This window comes from Astatotilapia calliptera, chromosome 9 (assembly GCF_964374335.1).
Source record: "Astatotilapia calliptera chromosome 9, fAstCal68.1, whole genome shotgun sequence".
Lineage (NCBI taxonomy): Eukaryota > Metazoa > Chordata > Actinopteri > Cichliformes > Cichlidae > Astatotilapia > Astatotilapia calliptera.
Genome location: NC_137430.1, coordinates 23,177,899 through 23,197,321, shown reverse-complemented (window position 1 = coordinate 23,197,321; position 19,423 = coordinate 23,177,899). Strand labels below are relative to the sequence as shown.

General features: G+C 41.4%; 1 protein-coding gene across 5 annotated transcripts in view; it reads right to left on the bottom strand.

The window, feature by feature from the left end:
- Positions 1-3,156: 3,156 nt before the first annotated feature.
- The window catches only part of smarcd3b (SWI/SNF related BAF chromatin remodeling complex subunit D3b), a 58,866-nt gene continuing 42,599 nt past the window's right edge, over positions 3,157-19,423 (bottom strand). For 3 of the 5 annotated variants that reach the window (XM_026179902.2, XM_026179900.2, XM_026179903.2), the window contains 10 exons: positions 18,592-18,714; positions 18,341-18,466; positions 17,557-17,652; positions 10,256-10,357; positions 9,803-9,964; positions 8,196-8,293; positions 7,580-7,715; positions 4,522-4,644; positions 3,999-4,100; positions 3,157-3,905 (listed from right to left, as the gene is read on the bottom strand). In XM_026179902.2, coding sequence (XP_026035687.1) covers positions 3,852-3,905; positions 3,999-4,100; positions 4,522-4,644; positions 7,580-7,715; positions 8,196-8,293; positions 9,803-9,964; positions 10,256-10,357; positions 17,557-17,652; positions 18,341-18,466; positions 18,592-18,714 — 1,122 coding nt within the window. In that variant the 3' untranslated portion in view covers positions 3,157-3,851. The remainder of the gene's footprint in view (positions 3,906-3,998; positions 4,101-4,521; positions 4,645-7,579; positions 7,716-8,195; positions 8,294-9,802; positions 9,965-10,255; positions 10,358-17,556; positions 17,653-18,340; positions 18,467-18,591; positions 18,715-19,423) is intronic. The other 2 variants (XM_026179901.2, XM_026179905.2) reach the window with 1 other exon arrangement.

Here is a 19,423-nt window from a genome sequence, read left to right as displayed (position 1 = left end):
TGAAAAATTCAAAAGGCTTTTACAATGACAGAGCTCACGGAGACTGGATTCCCTGTGATCACGTGTGCATTAGCTAGTGTTTGATTGCAGGGGTGAAAAGCAAAGGAGTTCACACAATACAGAATCACTCTGCTGTTCACTAAGCCAGTATTAAAAGGACACTTAACCCTAACATATAATCCATGCCTTTCTCCTCTGCCCTGTAGTTTAGAGTTCTTTCCATTTTGGATGTATCACCTGTAGAGATGTCAGCCTTCTATTGAATATAATAGAACTTAATGGCACTCAGCTTGAGTTGCTCAAAGGGCCAAAAATTACATTTAAATAACTCAGCAGCAAAACCTGATCATTGGAAAAAAAAGTCACAAACCCAGCGGAAGGCACTTTCTTCAACTGCAAGCTGGGAAATTAATAAAATTTTGAATTCAGGTGAAATTTGGTCTTCTACCCATCAACAAAATGACTACAGTGCAATGTTTTGTTTTGCCTCTCAGCCCATCTTTGTCATGTAGTCACATCCCTCCTCACCAGGCTGTGGCAGCTTTGCGTCGCTTCATATTTACCCATTAGCTTTTAAAAATGTTAATAATAATGATTAAAGTTCAAGGAAAGTCCAGATGATTAAAAGGCAAGTTTTGTCTTTTATACAAACTCTTTGCCTAATCATCTTCTTCCTGATGTTTACCTCTGGGAGTCGCCACAGCAGATCTTCTGCCTCCATCTCACTGTAGCCCGCAGCTCTCTCCATGTCCTTTCACTACATCCGTGAACCTTCTCTGTGGTCTTCCTATTTTCTTCCCACCTGGTAGCTCCATATTCAACATCCTTTCTCTGATATATCCACTATCCCTCTCCTCATGCCCAAAACATCTCAGCCTTTGTCTCCAAACCAATGAGTCTGAGTTTCTACGCAGTGTAACCGATACGGTTTCACTTATCTTTGAGCCAAAAAACTGCAGATGGACCACAGAGTTGAAGACTTTTCTTCTAACTCCAAAAAGCTATTTCTATAATTAAACGTTTAAGTAAAACCCTAAAGTCTGAGAGCTTTACAGAGTCACATGCTAAACTCATCTCACTAAGTAACTTTTGTTTCACTGCACTCAAATGAGCTCTAGTCACCAGATCAAGGATGTGGTGGGGTCAGGAGATTCTGATCATGGCTGTGCAGCACCTGTGTGATGCTGTCATGTAACCATGGACCAAACTCTGAGGAAGGTTTCCAGCACCTTTCAGTGTGGAGTTTCCCTGCTCTCCTGGTACTCCGTCTTCCTCCTTCAGTCCAAAGACATCCATGTTAGGTTAAGTGTCAACTGAGTGTGAATGAAGTTGTTAAAAAAAAGACACATTAGATCTCATGTCATTTACAAACTTTGGCAAGCGCTTCTTTATTTACATCCAGGCTGTCTCGCAGTGTCACAGCTGTTTTCCCTTTTTTTTTCTGTAGTATGTAATCACCAAACAAGATTTGCTCTTTACAGATATACAGCATTATGTATACTATAACCTTCCTGTCGGCGACCCTCTGACAACAGTGTAAACAGAGAAAAAGAGCAGCTCCCGCTCTTCGGGAACACATGCACGGATCGAGACAGACATGTCAACAGCACACCAGGGTTTAGTGACAGAAGACACAGCAGTTTGTTAACACTTTTATCAGACGCCGCTTGAAGCCGAGGAGCTGCAGCTCGTAGATTCCTCCACAAGAGGGTGCTAGTGAACAGCAACGTGAAGGCCTCGGCCATCCATACAAAGAAAAACAAAATCATAATAATAATAAAATAAAATAAAAAAATCACTGGGTCAGACACAGGACCGAGATACTACCTATGACTACTTTTTCTCCTCTAAAGAGTGCAGTTAATATAATTTAGTCCTAGTAACAAAAACACGCTCAGAAAAGTCACACCTACAGTTAGTTGCTGGTAGGGTATGTTGGATTTTTTTGTAGTTTTTTTTTTGGCAAAAAAGGTTTTCAGAAGGCATTTCAACAAATGTGACGGGTCTCGCTCTCGTCACACACACTCTCACACACACACACACTGGTATGCCAGCTTTTCATATTTACACAGACCGTCTCGCAAGGTGTGATAGTGATAGTGAACGTCCATGGAGCATGCATAGGTCATCGTGAAATCGTCCAATTGCCTTTTTGAGTACGCTGGGATGATAAAAGGGGTCTCAACCGTGACGAAGAGAGTCCCGACAAAGAGTTACAGCACAGTGCAAAGAAGTCCCCCCCCCCAACCCACCCAATCTAGAAACTGCAGAGAAGAAAATCCTCCATCCTGACATTACAACATATACATACAACTCATGTGTCATTTAAAAAAACAATAACAAAACAAAACAGGTGTAACATGAGAACGGTGCAGATTATATCACGAGTTACAGCTACTGAGACTCAGCGCAAGGGAGGGCTCTCTCTCTGTTGCAGCTTCCAGCTCCCACGATGCACACGGGATAGACCTAAAATAAATCATCCCGAACCCAAGATAGTACACAGAAGAACACTAACATTCCTGCCCTACTAACTCAAAACTCATGGAGCTCCCATACTGCAACACCCCCTCCCGAAATCCTCCAAAACAAACACACACACACACGCTCGCACACACACGCGCACACACAGATAGTCTGTCGTATACTGTACAGCTGGCCCTCTTAAGGGGAAGAAAAAAAAACATATTTACATTCACATCTGTAGAAAAGAAATTCATTTCTCTCTTTTTTTTTAAATGCGTGTGTTTGTAACATAAAAAAATGCAGAAATAGACAAAAATCCACAGAGCTGAGCTTAAAAGTTCACTGATGCAAGAGTTCAAGAGTTAAGGAAAGCTTTTGGGAGCACTTTTTTTTTAAATACTCTGGCGTGTTTGGATTTATTCAGTCGTTTCTGTTAAACCCAGGTCTGGGATTTTGCCAACGTCTGTTTCAGTGATCGCTCTCTCTTCTCGCTGCAACCTTTGGTAAAACCTTCGGGACGCTAACGGGCAAAAAGTACGACGCGACAAAGAGGCAGTGAGTGACGGAACATTTAGAGGCGTATCTGTTTCTCTATGATTATTATGTTCAGGATCAATACTGTTTGTTTTTTTTCCCTTCATTGAAACACTTATTCTTACTACAGTATAAACAGATGGAGCTGATAATGTCATAATACTTCAGTTTGGTTAATTTACTGTAAAAAGAAGTCTTTTTTTTTTCTATTCTTTTTTTTTCTATCCACACCTCTGGTTTACGTGCAGCATCCTGTGCAACCACCCGGTGCGTCACGCTGTCGTCGCGACTTTGCTGGTGTAATTAATCGACAATTGGAGCACGCTCTCCCCCTAACGAGGACAAAGGAAAAGCACTCTCTCCAAAAAGAATACGAAAACAAAATAAAGACTCATCCAGAGCAGCCGCGGGGCTCTGACTGTGTCAGCGGGTTACGTCATGAGCGTTTGTCACTGCACAGTCTTGAGACGAGAATCCGAAAACACAGTGGCGCGCGAGCAGCTGGTCGAGAAGGAGCTTTTCTAGTGACGTTTATTTACAGAGCGGAAACTGGCGTCGTCCTCCGAGGGGATGAATCCACGCTTTCAACCGCGATGCCTTCGCAGTCCTGCGCTAACACGGGACGTGGAGGAGATGGGGGACCACAGTACGCTGCTGCTGTCTGGTGAACCCCTCCTCTGATTACACTTCAAAACACAGCTATGAAATTGATTAGTCACCTCTGAGATGAAGCCTCCTTTAGACTGTAGAGGTTTAAGGAATCACCAGACATCAGCAATGACCTCACACACACACACACACACACACTCTCTCTGAAATCAGACTCAGGAATCCAGGAGGGCCTCTTTTGTTTAGGTGTTGCGGACCGCTAAGGCCTGTTCCAGCTCCTGTCTCCTCTGCTGGATCTGTCACGGGGAAGAGCAGAAGGAGGTAAATCTGACTGCTGTCATGCGAACATATGGAAGCAGAGCTTGCAGGTAAAGGTGTCCGCAAGTCACCTTGCAGTAGAAATAGCGGCTGACGGCCTCTTGGGACCAGGGTTCGTGGTAGAACGCCGCCCTCCGCTCCTCTTCAGGGTTCCCCACCACGTCTGTCATTAACTGCGGCCGAAGAGACGACGAAGCCGTTACAAGCAGGTCTATTTTTAGCATTAACAAAATAATCTATGAAGTCTGCAGCGGGCAGCGATCGAGCCGCTTGTTCTCCCGATAGTTCATCTCAAAAACTGCCAAACTGAAGCCTTGAGGGCACTCCAGCTGGGTTTGGGCTTTTAGTTTGTGCATTTATTGCTAAACAGTAATTATAGTTATTAATTGAATAAAGCAAATGAATACTCATTAGTGCAATTAAAATGTCAGCCAAAGACAAATCATCACTATTAAATGACCCCCCGCCCCCTTTAGTTTCTTTAATTTTCATTAATGAATTCTTCTGCTTTTTATTTTCCACTTTCATTCAACATCCACAGGACGTCTGTCGGCTAACATGCAGGCTTGATAGATATGAAAAGAAGTGTGCAACCTTAAAGTCTCGGCTCTGGGATTTGAGCCAGTCCTGGATGTAGCCCTTGGGATCTCTGGAGAAACTCAGCATGAAATCCCTCTGGATCTTCAGCTGATTGATGGACTCGATGGTCTCATGGATCTGAACGGAAACACACACATCACACACGTCACAGCGCTGTTGCTGTTTGTTCATTTGATGCTGCAATTATCCTGTGAAAATGATACAATATCTAGCAGGAAAAGCAAAATATCTCAGGAAAACTGACTTTATCTAACAGTGGGAGGAGGACGGAGACTTCTGATCCGAAGCTGCCGACCTCAGCAGCACAGAGGCTAACAGCAAACCTCTGTGTCAAATCTACGCCGTAGGCTGGAAATGTTATAGAGCCTGTACTCTACTGTGATTGGCTTATTCAGTCAATTCCTCCTGTGCATTTCTGGCTACTTTTTTTGTCGCAATTTTTGAATTTTTCAGTGATTTATCATCTCCTCGTTGCAAGAACTCACAGATGACAGCAATGTCCTGGGAATAAATGTGAAGGACCATAAAATGTGGGGGAAAGTTGAGAACAAATAAGTTTGCCTGAGAAAAAAAAAAATCTGACCATGACAAAGAGCGGGAGGGAACAAAATCCCAGCATTTGTTTCTGTCATGGCAGGCTCTGCATATAAAGATCCCGAAGTCTAACCCACCTGGAAAAGCGAGTAGGGTAAATTTTCACTGATCTGCCTCAACTGACTCGTGACATGCTGACAGGTATTCTCTTGTATTACAAGTTTTCTTGAATTTTATTGATCAAATATAAAACCGAGGGAATCTAAACACCCGATAAAGGCGAAGGATTTTACACATTTTCTTATCTTTTTAAAATTCACCATTTTAACCAAATTTCTGGTGAGTTTAAAGGTACTTTGGTGTATGAAGGTGGCTCGTGATGTAAGAAAAAATACACACTGTATATAAAGGATGGAGGTAGTGTTCATTTGTTAAGTCTCAAGTTGAGTGTTCCTAGCGTTAACCATCTTTCCGAACACTGCACGCTCTGGACTCACAGGGTCCCAAGTTAGTCGTCGTTTCACTCTAACGGGGACCGTAGTTTTTCAAAATAAAACCACACCAAGTTCAATCTGGTCTGCAACCTGCGATTGAGCCCATAAACTTGTGTGGAAGGTGTTTACTGAGACCACAGATCAAGTGGGAAATAACACTGACTTCTCTGCAATAGCCAGAGGAGTCGCCCCCTGCTGCTCATTAGGAAGAATGAAGATTTAAGCACCTTCACTTTTCACACCCAGAAGCTTCATCCATCTTTTCAGACTTTTTGGGGAAACGTGAGTAGTTTTTAATGTGTGTCAGTGGGGATGGTTTTTCTATTCATTTCCCCAAATTTATTGTTGCCTATATTTGGAGCTATGGTTAGCTTTCGAGCCATCACAGACAAACGTGAGAGTATTTTTACGCTTTAAAGGTCAAAATGTTAAGTAAGGTAAAATGAGAACCATAACTCTGAAAACAAAGCAGGTTTTAAATGTTGATAAAAGTGTTGAATTTTAATATCAAGGTCATAAATATTTATATTTTCTTCCTGCTACAGAAACATGTGACACCAGGGAGTTAACTCATTATTCATGATTATCCATCCTTCAGTGCTTTTACAGGTCACTTTAATTGATTATTTTACATAAAAACATACCGACTCGTGCTGACTCGGGCCTGTATTTGATCATTCTCTCACTGGTATGTCTTCTGACACTCTACTTGGTATTAGAAAAATGGCGAATTTAATTAGGTGAACACGGAAATTGATCCATCCATCCACCCATCCATCCATCTCATTAATAGCTTGTCTGTTTCAGGGTCGCTGAGGAGCGGGAGAGTATTGTAACAGCTGTCACTGAGCAGGAAGTTAGATACACCGTGGACAGGTGACCAATCCACACGGCCAGTTTAGAAAAATCATTTTACCTAAAGTATGCGTTTGGACTGTAGGAGGAAGCTTGAACACAAGAAATCAACTGTGTTAATGGAAATGCCGTTTGCAAGACTTGCATCATGTAGTATCAAGAGTATTCTCAGAAGTTCAGAAATAGGTTCTCTGCTATTATTAAGATACAACAACTGTGCAAAAGACTTGACTCACCTATAATTTCTTGGTACTTTACTTCTAAGGAGCCAGACTTTCTTATAATGTTTAAAGTAGTCTCGAGGAAAAGCTCTCCAGCTTTCAAGTCTTTCAAAGGTTTTTCTTCAGGCATTTACTGCCATTTCACCCAGTTTCAGTCCAGTTCTTGTACCTGAGCTTTTTCATAGGAATTTCTTTCCCTTGTTCAGCCACTTAACACCGACTTATGAACCATTCAAGCACAAAAAGGCACCAAAATTTACTGATTTTGTGTCTACCCATAACAGACAACTGAGCAAAAAGTCCATTTTAAATGAGCGGCTTGTCATAAAAAGACATATTTTGTTTCCATTTCTTGAGCTGCATCTACAAAAATGCCAGAGATACCACAGCTTGACAGGCATAAAATAGGATTAGCTGAAAATGTAAAGAAAATTTAAGAAACTGGACAAGTGGAGGACAAAAGAAGAAGCTGTAAGAATAAAAAAGTGTGTGCACGTTTCAATAAATCCCTGCACAAATTTCCATTTTTCAAAATAAAGGAAACGAGGGGTGACTCAAGGCTTTTGCACAGTAATATATAAAATGGCTTTAAGCTGGACAAAATATTGTAAAAGACAAAGAAAACTGGGTCTCGAGCAGCAGTACATGTTCTCAGTGTGTTTTCTGTCACGTGTATTTCTGGTTATTTGTCCCACCCTTCCTTCCTGCTCAGCTCCAACAACAATGTCGGCTATAAAGTTAAAATCTGTCAGAAAAATAGAAATAACAGCCTTCGCGCTTATCACAGCTGGGTGAGAAGTCCACAGCAAACAAACTACTGCAACAATAAAACCGTTCTCTTTGTTAGCTTAAAAGTGAATTATTCCCAAACTTCAACCACAGTGTGTAACACGAAAGAAGACGTGTGCTATACAGAGAAAGAGTATTCTGCGACGATGGTGATCTCACCTTGTTGTCGAGTGAGGCAATTTCCTGCTGGTTGGCGGTGGAGAGGAGGAAGCTGCTCATCTGGCTCTTCAGGGGGTCGTCCACCTCCACGTCAATGTCGTAGCAGGCCGTCTTCTTCTGGTCGTTGGGATCCACGCTGAAAGAAAATGTGAAGTGAGACACATCTTTAAAAAGAGGAAGCTTTCAATAAATCCACTTGGGAGTCCTCAAGTCCGTTCAACACATTTCCCAAATTAAGAGTTTATTTTCTTATTTTTCTTTTGTGTAGAAAACAATAACCTCCCATAATAAGCTTGCATCACACATCCCATTACTCTGGTGTGAACTCACCCAGTAATGGTTCAACATTGTTTGGCCTTAAAATATTCTTTTTTAAAAAATGGTAAATGATGCCGTGCTTAATTTATTTATAATGAAAAAGCCAGTAGAAGGTTTCAAGGTAAACACATTTTCATACTATAAAGCTATTTGAATTTAATATCTCTTTAAATAGCATCTTTCCTGTACTAATGCAAGGATAAATATGCAAAGCCTGGTGTAAAGATGCTTCTCAGTTAGTACTTGGTTGTGTTATTTATCTTCTGTGATGCATATTTCATACAGGGGGAAAATCTACCTGATAACGTGGTTGATGACGATGGGGTCAGGGGGCAGGAGGAGGTTGGTGAGGCGCTGAGGGATCTCAGAGAACTTCAGCCGAGGGCAGTCAAAAATCTAAAAATAAAAATAACTTTCCTTTTAAAGTGAACCGGTTATGCTTCTTCCTTATTTTCTGACATACACGAGACAGACCGAAGCGTTGGACCACCTACACATTACACATACAGGAACTTTTATGACATCTCGCTCTAAATTGGTGCTCCCTTTGCAGCTATATCTGTCAGTACATGTGTCCACTCTTTTAGGAAGCCGGTGGAAATTTCATCCAGAAGAGCATTTGTGAGGTCAGACAGTGGTGTTGGACCAGAGAGCCTGGCTTCCAGACTCCATTCTAATTCATCTCAAAGGTGGGCTCTGTGCAGGCCAGTCAAGTATTTCTACACCAAACTCATCCAACCGTACCTTTACGGACTTTGTGCACCGTCTCAGTGATGCTGGAACAGACAGGGACCTTTCTCAAACTGTTCCCACAAAGCTGGAAGCACAGAGTTGTCCAAAATATGTAGGTGAGGTGAAACAATAAGATTTCCCTTCACTGGAGCTTAATTGATTTATTAGTCGGCTACTGGGTCTCCAGCTTTCTGTGTCCGCAATGGAGTTGCGGACACAGAAAGCTGTGTCCAGGAGGTCTGGAACCTTGTTTTGAAAATTTTATGCCAACCAGAAGGGAAAATTCGGGGTTACTATTACAAACCTATAAGAAAATAACATGAAATTGAGGAAGTAACTTGAAATGTTGAGTTACTAAGTTGAAATCAGGCTGCCAGAAAAAAAAGTAGAACATATTATGATGAGGGCAGGAAAACCTATGCCATGAAGCGCTCGGCACACAGTTCTTGTGCTGATGTTAATGCTGTGGTTCCTAAATTTTTCCACTTTGCAACAAAGCTACTACTTTTTTCTACTCTTGGCTCTGTATGATGTCATAGCTCGTGATACTCCACCGACAGACATAGAGCTAACATGGAACAGACTAAATATGAGCCTTATTAAAAGAACCAACAAATCCAAAGTCTAGAGTTAGTCCAGAACAACTGGAAAAAAAGCCCAAACCATAAAACAAAGCGCAGGAATGCATGGTTGGAAAACACATGATCCCACAAAAGGGAAAAAAGGAAAACCAGAAGTAAAACAGGAACAGGAAGTAAAAGCAACATAAGACACATGAGGAAAACTAGCTTTAAAAGCAAACCAGAATAACCCTACCTATGACAGAGACATGAAAGCTAACACTAAACATAATGTCAGAGAAAGGGGAACACATGGAAAAGCTACTTTCGTAGTATCTAAGAATAAAAATATGGAGCGCTCATTTGTTCCTCTGCCAAAGCGAGAGCTGAGGTGGAGGTATGTGATCGCTTCTGACTACCCAGAAGCTACTGAGCCAGATTTTATGAAACTATGAGAGCGCACACAGAGGAGGAAGCAGTTCAATTATGGTGCTGATCCAAATCCCTTTCCGCAAAACTGTAAGATAAGACTCCTGCTTTGGTGGAGTTTATATACATACTGCTCATCTTGCCCTGGTGCGATCATATTTTCAGCAACAGCAGGAGTCCACACCTGTTGGAAATACTTGTCACAGTTGATGTACTCCTTGTCATGCGAGTCCTGCAGCTTGTTGGTCTTCACGTACTGCCAGAGGGCCTGGATGATGCAGGAGCGAGTCTGAGTGTGAATACCGAGCAGGCGAGCCAGGCGAGGGTCCAGCTTAAACTGGGGAGGCTGCGGAGACAACATAATCACATTACAGCACTTTCTACAGCCGCCCACATCAGGGGCTTTACATCAGCTCCATCACATCATTCACCCTTATCGTATTTCTCCGGCTTGGAAACAGATGTCAGGTTTAAATGGCGTCTTACATGGACTGTAATGTTTGTGCAGGCCGGTGTTTATCGGCAATGTGAGGCCTGCAGGTTGTCACTACAACAGCTGATTTCAAGGCACGGATTAGTCACGGCGTAGTAACGGACTATTTATGGGCATCGAAGCGAGACGGCGTGCCGCCCTCACCTGGTATTCCAGCATCAGCAGCAGAGTGCAGCGCACGCTCACGTCTCCTGGCCGCTTCACCTGGAAGCCGTCCGTCTCCTGGGTGGTGGGCGTGCGGTGCCACTGAAAGAGCAAAGAGAAGGCCACAGTTTGACCAAACCAAACTCAGCTGGTTTATTAATCATCGGCAGCCTTATGAAATTTCCCCTTGTGGTACTAATAAAGGTATATCAAAACAAATCAAACTACCAGACGACTGAAGTATTCCCCCGACTTCTACTATAGAGCCATCATGAAGTTGAAATAACAATAGCAGATTTTAGTAGGCATAAGAAATGAAAATAATGTAGTTTAAAAAAAAGAATTAAGTTAACATGTGCAATGCCAATTAATGGTCCAGATTTCATGAAAATCGTTAAAGGATGGCTGTGAGAAGCGGTGGAAAGAATCTCTCGTTGGCTTTGGTTTAAGAGAGGACACGAGCTGTGCTGCAGTAAGGCTGGAGATCACCTGATGACCTTTAAATCTATTTAAATGAATTAAATGTTATGAAAATTACACCTAAGCACTTTTACTGTAACACGCACATACTGATGAATGTGTCAGGGGCAACCTGGGGTTCAGTATCTTGCCCACGGATGGTTTTACTAGAGGAGCCGAGGACCGAACCACCAACCCTCAGATTAGCAGACATACTCTACCTAAGCCACAGCTCTTGTAAGCCACATCCTCAGGCATGATTTTGTGGGGTAGTGAAAACTGAAAACTGAAGAGCCATAAACTGCAGTTCCTCTAGTGACCACTTGAGGGTGTCTCCAAAAGTTTCTTGTGCCACAAAAGTAGAAATAAACACGTTTCCATGTTTACCGTTTTGGCCTCTACAGACAGTTTCCCCCTCACAACAAGGTAAAGGTGAATTTTTTTTTTTTTTGCAACTCATCGATGCTGATAGTGGAGTGGAGGGTTTTCTTTGGCCAGGCCACAGATTTCCCTCTTGGGGGTCCAAAAAGGCAAAGCTATGCCGTGGGTCAAACATGGGCTAGCATACACGGGCCTCATATAAGTTTTCTATGGGTAGTGCACACTGGGTTTGCCCATAGAAAACTCATTTCGGGGCCCCCAAGGGCAAAACTGCTGTCGGCCCTGTGTGGGTGCATGCAATTGGGGCCCAAATGCAAATGTGCAGAAAACAAGGATGTTTTCAGCGTTTAGGTCATCTAACAGCAAGTTGTTGTTTTTTTTTAACAGAAGCACTAACTTAGTAGGTTAGTAGGTTAGCTTAAATATCTGCAAACTAACCACGCACAAGACAGAAAGGGTGAATATTATCAACCTCTGGAGACATAGTAACATCTATCGCTAGCAGAAAAATTCCATAAGCACCTGGTCACATGCAACTATCCCAATATTATTCTGTCTTTAAGTCGTTTTTGCATTTCAGAAGCTCTTCCGCATCTAACCTCTGATGGTATTTACATCTCTGTTTTACTTTAACCACTCAGAAAAGAAAAACACTTTAACACTCAGTCTTGCAGTACCCTGGCAAGCAATCCAAAGTGATGTTTTCCTGCAACCACTGGCTGATTCAGAACACATTACGTGCTTATTGTACCTCAAGGTAGAAACAAAATTCTTTTGATGGAAAGTCATTCAAACAGAAGCACCTGGGCGCCTGGGTAAAACACCCTCTTAAAAAGAGGAACCTTGAGAAGTCATAATTTTCACTTTGAAAGTCCTGAAGTGTTTTTTTTTACGTTTTTTAAGTTATGTGAGGACACAAAGTGAAGGGCAGCTAATGGTTGTTTTTAATAAGTAAGCAGTTGTTTTCTCCGGCTCTCGCATGTTTAAACAACCTTGTGTGTTGGAAAATTTAAAAACCCATCTCCTTTCTGCTGTTACAGAAAAGAAGAAGAGAGAGGGCAATCCACTCTGCCACTCTGTTTTAGTTTGAATGCACCCAACGGGAATATGAAAAGCAGCAGGTCAGCTGGGCTTATTGTACCACGAGATTTAACCAGACGTGACAAGATAAAAATTTTCACTGAACATCTCTGGACTGCACGACCAAGAGGTCGTCACTGACCCTGACTGCACGGCTGAACGGGGAAGGTTCAATGATTTCTGCTACGCATACAAAAGCCTCACACAAATCAGTGGAGCTTCCAAGACTAATGGACAGCAAAGACCTTCCTTTGTTCTGCTGTGAACGTTGTCCAAACTGGCTGAGAAGATTAAACAGCATTAGAGTTCACTTCAGAAAACTGCCTCAGCTTTGAATTAGCTGTCTTGCCAACAGTTAGACTGATGCTTTTCTCACATTAAGCCTCTTATAAAGGTAAAAACAAGCCGTTCTAATGATACGTGGTCCGGCACATGAAAAGTCAGTCAAAGATGCCAACCACAAAAAACCCAAGCCCATTTCTAATTTGGATTTCAAATTTTTGCAGTGTTTGCTATCTTTGCTTCACTGTCTATAAATATAGCGTCTGATGCAATTGCTCACTTTTTACCGTAAACCCTCGTCCAGCAAGCCTCTCGGCTATGAAGAGAAAACCCCCACTTAGTGTAGCCACACATGCCTGGGGGTGTGACCTGGCCTGTCAGCCAATCAAATGTGCTGCTTTAATGATGCTGGCAACTTCTCCATCTTTAGCCCGAAGCAAAAGCACTGTGTAATCATTATTAATCAACGGGTTCTTGTAGTCCTTGTGGAGTTTCATCGGAAATTGAATCTACACTGTGACTGATATATCAGCAGGCCGATATTAGTTATAAATGCTGATAGATATATCAGTATCAGCATTTATAACATAAATTCCAAAAAGACGAGAGAAACATCCTTCAACCGTGTTTTGAGTGTTGATGTTGCATAGTTTGCCCACCAGAGTGCCCTCAGGCTCTAGTTTCATCATTTACAAATGTGCTACAAGGGAGTATTTATCTATTTGCATTGTTACTAAACCAGAATAATTTAATGAACGTGCATATTTGGACAACTTCAACTTAAAAACCAATAAAAAATGAATAAAGAAAAACTAATTTGTTGCATTTTATTGACTTTCCAATGCCGTCACGTTCAAAGGAGTAATTAGTGGAATCCTTTGAATGCATTTCATTGCATTTTAAGGGACAAAAACCCCTGAATTTTTCCCACATAAGGAAATTAAAATTAAGTCTTACATGAAAAAAAGTGATTTATTGTTACAGGCGGTCGTGAAAACAGGATCCAAAGAAGTTTGTGTTCATAATCCAAGCTTACGCTTATTTGTCAGACAGCACGCTGAACAAATCTGTTTTCTTATCGACACACTGCGCTGCAGCTAAGAAACTCTGAGCTGTGGTTTTCAGGGGTTGTGCACTGGACTATTTCTTGACTTCCTGGTTGCCTCATAGGTACAAACTGACCATCCTTTTCTGTGTGTTTTCATTTCAGCTACTGAACGTAAATGAGCTGGGTTCACTAACAGCTTAACTATATTACAGAAAGTCAAAAAATCATTAGGTTTTTATTAGAGGTGCTCTTTAACCTATAAAATAAAAAACCCTCCAAGCTACAAATCACTGTGTAGCGAATTCACTGTGAGTGTGAATTAGAATATTATTTTGACACACAAGGAATCATGGCTATAAGAAAAGCCTGCTATCCTTTAGTTTGATTTCACTCGTATTGATCAGACACCTATCCCACATGATCATATGACCCTTTAAATTTTGCTCAGAAAGCAAATTTTGAAGTTTTCTCCAGTGAAAACAGATCAAACATCAAGGGTACCAATGCTTGATTCTGCTCCTCCATCATAGACATTAAATCGGTGCAGTTTTTGCATTGAAATTATGATGTATCCCACCGTACTGATGCACAAAGTTGGTTGTAGAAGGAAAATTGTGAGAACTGTGCAAATTGTGTGAAAGTAAGATTTTGTTGTTTTTGGATAGTGACACTGTGAGTAAATGTCTTTTGTGTTTGTTTTGTATCGTCTGTACTCGTGAAATTATGAGGGCTCAAATATGCTGAAAGCAATGAAGCTAATTAAAAGCACTGACTTTTAAATGAACTCCGAGGGCCTTTAACTTGGAAAATCTCATCATAAAAAGGTAAAATTTTGCATTTCATCATTAAATTGATGTTATTGTCAGGTGGGCAACACCGATTGACCGACTGACTGATTGATTTGTAATAACTATACAGGGTTGAGTTATTACTACAAGTTTTGTAGAGACACACAACACACTGTGGTCTCTAGTGTTACCCACCACGGTCAGGTGTTTATTTTTGGTAGCTGCCACATTTGACGTAGATTCATCATAGCAGTGCTCGACATTTTTAGTTAGCCTTTTATAACTCGAAGTGTGTGTGAATAACACGTTAAATACACCTGTGCTTACCCTGCTATGACATGTCAAACAGCCTCCAGCAGAAAGGAGTGTATTAGGGCAGACTGAGGAGGTTCAGTTAACAGAACGTTTTCACAGCAGATGTTATCAGATATCTTCTGGTTTGGATTTGCTGCCATTTATCCAGATTACATCGCTCAAATTGAATTAGTCAATCAGTTTAAAATCTGCAGGATTTATTTAAAGTGTCAGTACATTATATGTCTGTTATTTTTGTCCTTGTGGCTATAAACAGATGCTTGCTGTGCTGTTTGGGGGTAAAAAGCTAAAATGGCTTCTTAAAGCCCCTTTTTGGTAACAAGCTACTTGGTGAGCTGCAGGTCACCTGAACGCAGCGAGTAACAGCGGTGAAACAGTGCATACGTTTTTAAGGACTGCAATTACTCTTCACACACATTCGAAGAGAAGCACTTATGCTCGTTTTTGTGAGTTTTAAGTGACACGCTGTCTGCCAAGGGGTGCGAGAAACAACAGCTAAGACAGGAAGCGAATTCGTTCAACATCCGAATGGTCTGCCACAAAGAGAAGCTGCACACATGCACTCCATAAATCAGGCGGCAGGGACAGACCGTTTCGAAGTGTAAGGACTGTGAGTGTGGGGGTTGTGTGTAATGCTGCAGGTAGTGGTAACATCAAGCAAAGCATGCAAAACTTGTAGATCTTTGCATGGCAAATACTTTTAAAATTTAAAAGTTAGGAAAATTACTTTCCAAAGAGATAGATGTGAAAAACTGAACTGTGTCTGGCCGATGTGGGTGCAAGAACAGTGGCTTTTCTTAAAGGAGCCGTTTTAGTCCAAAATCATATGTGCACATTTTTCTTCTGGCCTTTTTGTGCCGTTTGTTTGTCTTTACCGTTCTGGTGCTCAGCATTGGTCTGGAAGCTTGTTTCCTCCACTGAAAAACACTTTTTCCCCATCTATGAGTCAAAATGTTCGGGCGTCTTCTTTATAGGTCAAATTTTCAACTTCTTTCTCTGCAAGTTTGAATTAGTACGTTGAAATTTTGAGATACTTAACCCCAAATTTACACTTACAGATGGCACAAAAATGTGTTTTTCCGTTGAGGAAATATGCTTCGATAGCTTTGGAGATACCTCCACACACATATTACGTATTCATCTTTGTCTTCATTTGTATTTTCTGTTTTCATTTTTGCACTCTCACGGTATAAGGCCCTCACACTGAGCTTCTGGCACTTTTATTTTAAATATGTTGTTTAAAAAGTATTCTAGACTGCATAATTTTTATGCAGTAATAAAGTACCTATATACCAATTTAATTTCCTGCTTTATTTTGAAATTCCTTTTCTTGTTTTATTGCTGCTCCTTCCTTCCTGTGTCCCAACAGCTAATTACTCAGCGAATGTATGCATAACCTTACAGCTCAAGCTTTAAAGTTTCAGTGATTCTGTTGTGCACGCTGACCTCTGTTTTCTCCTTTGCTGAATTTTTTTCAGACCCTCTGTGCAACCGCAACCCTGATCAACAAAACTGAGATGTGGACTTTTATCCTGTGTACCTTTAAATCCAGTTTCCAGTCCATTATTTGGTTCAGCCACTACGCTGCAGAAAAGTCTGCCTTGTCTTGAATATAATGGAACTAAAAGCCTGCTACCTTGTGGTTTAAAAGTGCCAGAAAAACGTATTTTAAAAACTCAGCAGCAGTAATGTTCCCACACAAACTCTGCAACACTTTCGTAGGCAGGCACAGAGACACTTTCTCCAGCATGTGTTTCAGCCCTGAGGTCACAAGGACCGAGACATAAAGACCTGCTTCACAGCCTTTGTTACATTTTTACACGTTTATCTCCTTTTTGTAACAAATATTCCATTTGCATAACTTTCTAAATTGTGTAACACATTAATATAACAACTTCTGGGTTTTCGCCTGCGTCCACACTATCGTTTCAGTCGTCCACATTTAAACGGCCGAAAACGCCTACGTTCCAGTCCTGCGCAAGACGATTCGACCTGCCTCATTTCTGTCTGCCGTTTATAATGCCCTTCGCTATCTTAGTTTGATTGGTCACATGACTGCATCACATGACTAAAATGTGTCATAGTTTTCGAAAAAGCTCCGGGTTTGCTGTCCACACCGCGACACAAAAACGGCGTTTTCAAATGTATCCGCTGTGGAGAGCGTTTTCAAAACGCAGCGTTTTCCTTGACCGAAAACGCCGTCTCAGTGTGGACGGACGAAAACGTATTAGTGTGGACATGGCCTCAGGGTTCAGTATCCTAGCCAAGGATACTTCAACATGCAGACTTGACCTCTGACTTCGATCTCGAGTTCACTGAAATAGACACTAATACTACCTGTGATTACAAAAAATACATAAAAATCATAATAATAATAATAAAGGCGTAACCATGTTTATTTTATCATTATTAATATATGTTTTACAATGTTACTGGTACAGCGATGTTACCGTGAGCGCTGCCAGGTGATTTCTGGAAACCGGCCCTGACTCTGAGTTTTTCTAATAGACTTTTTAGGTGATTTGATGACCACAAGGTGAGTACCATCTAGTTTCATTATATTCAAGTGAAGCTCGATATGACTACAAAACTCACACCATACATTTCGATACAAGCCAAAGGAAAACACGTATATGTGATTTCAGGGTGAACTTCTACACGAAAGCGGACACCACACACTTTTAGAAAATCACCTTTCAGGTTTGCAAGGTTGAGTATTTTGCACTTGAAAGACACTGGGGACCCTTTTGAAGGTGAACATCTGTTACATTTAAAATCCACTGCAGTAGAGCAAAAAGTGTGTTTTTACTTTCGTGTTTTGTGCAGGTAAAAGTGTAAAATTAAAGCTGCTGTTCATCCATTTATTGATCTGAAAAATGGATGATTTCTGAGATCAATGCAAATTCCGCAGGTGAGTGTGTGGTTCCTCCTCTGTGTTTTGAGCTGACCTCGACCAGGTGGTTGTCAGGACCGTACAGGTCTTTATCCAGCTCGATCACCAGGCTCTTGAAAAACGAAGAGAATTTCTTCTTCTGCTTCCCCGGCTGCAGAGCAAACAGATAGCAATCAGAAAGACGTCGGTTAAGACCCATAATCAGTCACACACATGCATGAAACACTCATAAGCAGATTCACAAACGCAAACTACTGTTGCCATGTCTTTGCTTATAGCAACATTACTCATCAAAAACCCACGAGAGGCGGGGTGAGATCAGAAAAAAAGAAAAAGAAAAAGAAAGACGCAAGACATTCTCAGAGTCCACTTCCTCCGAGCTCAACCAGAAATATTTGTGGTCTGTGAAACCTAAATGCTTTGTGCCGCTGCTCTGAGAACATCAGAGCTTTTTGCAGTCAAGCTCACGGCACAAGAAAAATGCAAAAACCTTCTGCTTTTAAGACACTCGCGGTCCCTCAAGACGCTCTTCTCAACATCAGTCGTTCATTTCATATTCTGAGCCAGACGATACTTTTCTGTCCGTAGTCGTTTGAGCGCATCATTACCGAGCCGAAGACGACCGAGAGCAACTACGAGATCAAAGAGCGGCACACTTTAATACCAACCGGGATGATTTAGATGTGTTATTATTTTAGAGGACAAGCAGTTATTTGACTCATGCTGAATTCATCTACACCCAGCCGCGACAGCTCAGTATTCAGTTATTTTCCTTAAAAAAAAAAAAAGGACTGTATTAAAACTAAACCCATGCATGACTATGAATAAAACAAACTCACATCATCCAGCAACTTCCCCTCTACTCGCAGTTCCCATGACGCAATGCTGCCATCAGAGTCATCTGCGTCAGGTCTGGCAGGGTTGAAGGTGTTGGAAATGTAAAGCCTCAGTTTACGCTTCTGCTGCTGGGACAAGGCCATGACAATAACACAGTTTAAAGGGAGATCTCTGTCTGTTTCTCTTTGAACTGCAAAACTATCCTTAAACAGCATTTTCTCGTTTGTCCCGAGTCCTGATTTCTTTTCGATACCTTCATTGGCCTCTTCAGGGCCTCCTGGATGTCCACACGTTTGCGCATGATGGTCTGGTCCAGTTTGCGCTCAAATGCAAGCAGGTCCATGTAGGCCTGAGACTCAGGGACCAGCTCACGGATCTGCTCAGAGGGAGGACAGGCTTAGGTTAAAATCAGATAAAGTTTCACACCCTGGATTAAGAAGTAAGATTTTCTTTGCATATCTAAATAGCACTAAAGAATTTAAGCTGATAAGCTGTCTATTCTGGTGCGGGTGCTGGTAGGGGGTCTGTTGTCTACTTTAGCCCCTTACATTCAGTATCCTGTAATTTAACCTTTAAGAAGCTTTAAGGTTAGAGAAAAAAACCCATATTATTCCACTCTAACTTTAAATATGGAGAAACTATGGCTATATGGCTAACTGCTAGCATAGAACAACACTACAAAAATGAGAACTTTAAACAAAGCCTCCAGAAAATACAGCTAACTGCTAGCGTAAAACAATACTGCAGCTTATCATATAAGGTGATAAAAAAAACACACACACACACACACACACACACACACACACACACACACACACACACACACACAAATGAAGATAAGAATAGGTGGGAAAGAAATAAAGTTACCAGATTATGAAAAACAGCAATAATGCACTGAAGCTAGTTAGCTAAGCGAGTGAGCCCACTTGCAGCTAACGCTAATGCACGGTCATTCTAAGGCTTTAAGTATCAGGACAATCATCTGGTCTTTATCAGTTCTTAAGATTGAAAAAATACAACCTTAGATGACCAACACATGACTTGTGATACCTTTTAATTATTTATTTAACAAAAACCCAAAATGG